Raw genomic sequence first — 5198 nt, 5'->3', positions numbered from 1 at the left:
AATGGTGTAAATATCATTTAGGGATTATGAGAAAACATACTTCATATTTCGTAGGATGAAAAATCATTGAAGGAAACTTGAAATCCATATACTATAGTTCATAATATGGAATCATGTAAATAAAATAATAAATAACAGAGTTCGTAGTTTGGGCAGAACTTCATAGTATTGATGCTTAGAATAAATGTCATGAAAATCATAATTCATACTCTTGGAATCTCTTGGTGAAAAGGGGACAAAATCCTGAAATAAGATTTTCTTAGAGAATGAATGATATTGCAGGGAATTATTAGGACATAAGGATTTGTAATTAGAATTATGACTTTTTCCATACATAACTTGATAGTTCATGGAGGAAATTAAATGCGCATGGAAGAATCAAAAAAACTTTTATGGAAGATTACATAAGGGCATTAAGAATAAAGGAAATATATGATAATGGCATCATAAGTTCTTTTTTTTGGGAGGAAGTTCATAGCTTATGATTCTAGGGATCATAACATAAGAAGAATTTTCAACAAAACATCAAGAAACAATTAAGAAATTATTAAGAAGTCACTAAACTTAGTTTTCAATATAAAAACTATTACATTCATTATTTCATGGGGAAAAAAATCTTGTAACTACTTATGGAGGTAAGAATATTCATCAGAATATTATACTTTTATGGAGTATTATTCTTAGGGTTTCGTAAAGAATCTTGAACAATGCAAGAACATAGAGTTTCATTGTAACCCTAACTCATTCATGAAAGATACTCTAAAAACATAGAAATGTAGTTTGTGGGAAAGAATAAAATTTCCCCACACATTGATATAGGCTTACATACTTGGATGAAGAAAAACATTGGGCATGGAACCTTATAGCTTGAACTTGAGAAACCCTTCTATGTAGTTCTTGAAGATTGATAGTAAAACAGATTCAAGAAGCAAAAATAGAATAGAGAAAGAGAGGCAGTAAACGTGGAAAGAAATTTCCTTGATTGATGCATTTCAATGCTGCTACTGCAGTCTTTTTTATAGCAAAATAAAACACAACAGACTTCAACTAAAAATTAGGAATTATTCTACAAAGATTTCTCCTAAAACTAGATAACAACCCACATATAAAACTACTTCCTAAAGACTAGCACAAACCTATCAGATAGGAATTTTATTTACTAACAACTCTTATTTTATTAATGGGACTCTTTTAAAACTAACCCTCCCTTAAACTGAAAGCTCTCATGCTTCAGTTTAACTTCAACTTCTTGAACTCTTCCGTAGTGCCAATTCCAATCAACCTCCTCAAATTTTGGGAAGGAAATAGCCTGAGAGGTTTGGTAAAGATATCTGCCAGTTGGTCTTCACTTCGGAAATATTCCAACTTTATTGTTCCTTCGTCGTTGAGGTCTCGCAGAAAATAATACTTCACGTCAATGTGCTTGCTTCTTCCATGTAGCACAGGATTTTTTGATAACTTGATCGCAGAGTTGTTGTCGCAGAAATTGTAGTTGCTCTTTCTTGTTTGAATTGTAGTTCTTCAAAAATTCTTCGTAACCAAGCAGCTTGACAAGCACAAGTTGTAGCAGCAACAAATTCTGCTTCAGTACTCGATAAAGTGACAATTTTTTGCTTCCTGGAAGACCACGAAACAGCCCCTGTGCCTAGCATAAAAACATAACCCAAAGTGCTCTTTCTATCTTCTTGATCTCCTGCATAGTTGTTGTCCGTAAAGCCAATCAAATCTGACTTTTCTCCTTTCTGGTAGAAAATGCCAAAATCTTTCGTTCCTTGTAAGTAGCGAAGAATTCTCTTCGCAGCTAACAAATGCATCTCCGTTGGACTCTCCATATACTTACAAGACTTACTGCATACATAATGTCAGGTCTTGTGACAGTTAGGTACATTAAATTACCCACAATTTGTTTGTAAAGCGTGCTATCCACCTTCGTTCCTCTCCCAGCTTTGTTTAGTTTTAAGCCAAACTTAACTGGTGTGTTGGTCGGATTGCAGTTCAGCATCTTGAGCCTATCTAAAATTTCTCGCACATACTTCTTTTGGAAAATAAATATCCCATCATTAGATTGCACCACTTCTAATCCAAGAAAGTAATGCATATTACCAAGATCAGACATCTCAAACTCATCCATCATAGACTTCTTGAATTCCGCAAACATGGCACTATTGTTCCTAGTATATATAAGATCATCAACATATAAGCATACAATAAGCATTTTCGCATCATCCCCAATCTTCACAAAAAGTGTATGCTCATATGGACACTTTTGAAAACCCATTTTCAGAAAATAAGTCTCAATGCGACTATACCAAGCTAGGGCGGCTTGCTTTAGTCCATAAAGGGCCTTCTTTAAGCGATAAACTTTATGCTCATTTCCAACCTTAACATAACCATGAGGTTGTTTGATAAATACCTCTTCCACCAAATATCTGTGTAGGAAAGCTGATTTGACATCCAACTGGAAGATAGGCCATGAATTTTGCGCCGACAATGCAATTACCATTCTGATGGTATCATGTCTTGCAATTGGAGCATAAACTTATGTGTAGTCCACACAGTACTCCTGCTTGTATCCCTTAGCCACCAATCGCGCCTTATATTTGTCAATTTCACCATTTTCCTTTAGTTTCGTCTTGTAGACCCACTTGACGCCAATGGTTTTCTGCTTCTCAGGAAGATCAATAAGCTCCCAAGTATCGTTCCTTTCAATAGCTTCAATTTCAGCATCCATCGCCTTTCTCCATATTTCTTCTCTAACAACACTCTAAAAAATTGTAGGGTCGCAATCCGCAAACAATGCAAAATGAGTAATTGCATCATCATTTACCTCAATTCTTGTTACCTCATAGTTCGACATCTATGCAGGCCTTTTTCGAGTACGCCGAAGTGACTGAGCTGCTGAATCAGTTTCTTGCAAAACTGTTGGAAAATTACCACCAGCTGTTTGTGTAATTTCAGCGGTTGTAGGAGCATAATCCTTTGAATTTTCGGGTATTAAGGTCGGTTCTTCGAGTTTATTCTCAAATAAGACTGGGGTAGGCTGCTGCATATTCCAATCCCAAGTAGTTTCTTCATCAAAAACAACATCTCGACTGATCACAATCTTTTATGTTTGTGAATTAAATAATGTATATGCCTTGGATGTTTCACTAACACCAAGAAATACACATTTTTCACTTTTACCATCGAGCTTCTTCCTTTTTTCATCTGGGACATGTGCATACGCAATGTACTCAAAAATTCGAAAGTGATCTACAGCAGGCCTTCTTCCACTCCACGCCTCCTCTGGATTCATGTTCTTAACATAAAATGTAGGGCTTCTATTCAAGATGTGAATGCTCCAAGTTATCCCTTCTGGCCAAAAACTCTTTTCCACTCTCCCTTTTGCCAGCAAACTCCGAACCATATTGAGGATGGTTTTATTTTTCCTCTCTGATACACCATTTTGTTGTGGTGTATAAGCTGTTGTAAGCTCTTTTCTAATGCCATCAGATTCACAAAAATTATCAAAAACTTTAGAGCAATACTCGCCACCACGATCCGTCCGAAGAATCTTGATTTTCTTTCCCGTCTCATTTTCTACATGAACCTTGAAGCTTTTAAATTCTTTAAAAGCCTCAGATTTTTTGTGTAAATAATAAACCCATGTTTTTCGGGAAAAATCATCAGTAAACGTATTAAAGTATCATTTACCTCCATTAGAAGCTGGTTTGATTGGGCCACAAATGTCCGAATGTATCAGCTCCAAGACATCATTGGCTCTCCATGACTTTCCTTTTGGAAATTGAGAACGATCTTGTTTGCCAACAACACATTCCTCGCATGTTTGGGACGAAATTGTAATTTCAGGAAGACCTGTCACCATATTTTTTTGTTAGAGAACTTTTAATCCGCCAAAACCCAAGTGACCATATCTAAAATGCCACAATCATGACGGATCTCTTACTTCTGATTTCAAATAACGGTGAATATTCTCTATATTTAGCGGGAACAACCTGTTTGAACTCATTTTTACAACAACAATAGCTCCTCTAGTAGGATTATAAATCTCACATGCACCTTTCTCAATAGTTATAACATATCTTTTTTCTTGCAATTGTCCAACACTTAGCAGATTGTTTTTCAAAGCAGGAACATATAGCACATTTGAGATCGTTTCTTCAAAACCATTCTTGGTTCTAATCTTAATATCACCCTTTCCAATTGCACTCACAGTGGAAGAATCACAAAAACTAATTGTTGAACGGAAGTCTTCATTCAAAGAAGAAAAAAAAGACTTACTTCCACACATGTGATTACTGCAGCCCATATCCAAATACCAAACGTTTTGTTCAGGTTCCTTCTCTACTTGGACTGCCATCAACAATATCCCAACGTCGTTACTTTTAGCAAAATTTGACTTCTCATCCTTGTCATTAGGCATACTGGTATAACATTCAGACTTATAATGACCAAATTTATGACATCGATAGCATTCTACTTTGGATTTGTCAAAATTCCTTCCTCTGCCTTTACCGTGGTCATCATTGGCTCTGAAATTCCTACTGCTGTCTTTGATGCCTTCATCTCTATATCCTCGATCACCTCTTCCTCTTCCTCTACCTCTACCCCTTCCTCTAAAATTTGAGAAACGAGTATTAGTAGAAACCTTCAAAGCCTATTTTTCGGAAGATGAATTGCGGTTCATTTTTTGCTCATGTACCAATAAGGAACTTTGTAATTCGTCAAGCGATAACTCATCTATATCTTTTGACTCCTCAATGGAGAAAATGACATAGTCATACTTCTGCGTCAGGGAGCGCAATATCTTTTCCACAATTGTGACATCAATCATCTTTTCACAATGAAATCGCATTTTGTTACTTATCTCCATTGTTTTAGCACAATAACTCGTTATAGACTCTCCTTCCTTTATTTGTAAAAGTCTCGAAATCCCTTCTCAAGGCTTGAAGTTGTGCACGCTTCACTCTAGCAATACCTTGATATTTTTTCTTCATCGAATCCCAAATATCCTTAGAAGTTTCTTTGCAAAGAATAGTTTCTAGGATGGGACGATCGATAGCCTAAAAGTGATAATTCTTTGCCTTCAAAACTTTTAAATTTCTTGCTTCAAACTCCGCCTTTTGAGCATTTATTAAGGCTTCACCTTCCGCCGGAGCTCCGATTCCATCCTCGACAATTGGCCAATACTCCTTTGA

At 36.1% G+C, this 5198-nt stretch overlaps 1 protein-coding gene across 1 annotated transcript; it reads right to left on the bottom strand.

Moving 5' to 3' along the window:
- Positions 1–3928: 3928 nt before the first annotated feature.
- On the bottom strand, positions 3929–4873 carry LOC107061492 (uncharacterized). Its single transcript, XM_015310802.1, has 3 exons — positions 4714–4873; positions 4481–4616; positions 3929–4424 (listed from the first exon to the last, which is right to left on the bottom strand). The coding sequence occupies exons 1-3, from the start codon at positions 4871–4873 to the stop codon at positions 3929–3931; spliced, it is 792 nt and encodes a 263-aa protein (XP_015166288.1).
- Between the last annotated feature and the right edge of the window lie 325 nt (positions 4874–5198).

This window comes from Solanum tuberosum, unplaced genomic scaffold (genome assembly GCF_000226075.1).
Source record: "Solanum tuberosum cultivar DM 1-3 516 R44 unplaced genomic scaffold, SolTub_3.0 scf00143, whole genome shotgun sequence".
Taxonomy (NCBI): Eukaryota; Viridiplantae; Streptophyta; class Magnoliopsida; order Solanales; family Solanaceae; genus Solanum; species Solanum tuberosum.
This window is presented reverse-complemented; position numbering and strand designations above follow the sequence as displayed.

Bases quoted from the DNA above. Each gene is read 5' to 3' on its own strand.
- LOC107061492 (XM_015310802.1), bottom strand. From the start codon at position 4,873: ATGGAGATAAGTAACAAAATGCGATTTCATTGTGAAAAGATGATTGAT. The intron at 4,617-4,713 runs GTTCCTTATTGG...CTCAAATTTTAG, and splicing joins ATCGCTTGACGAATTACAAA to AGGAAGGGGTAGAGGTAGAG. The intron at 4,425-4,480 runs GTAGAATGCTAT...ATGTTATACCAG, and splicing joins GGAATTTTGACAAATCCAAA to TATGCCTAATGACAAGGATG.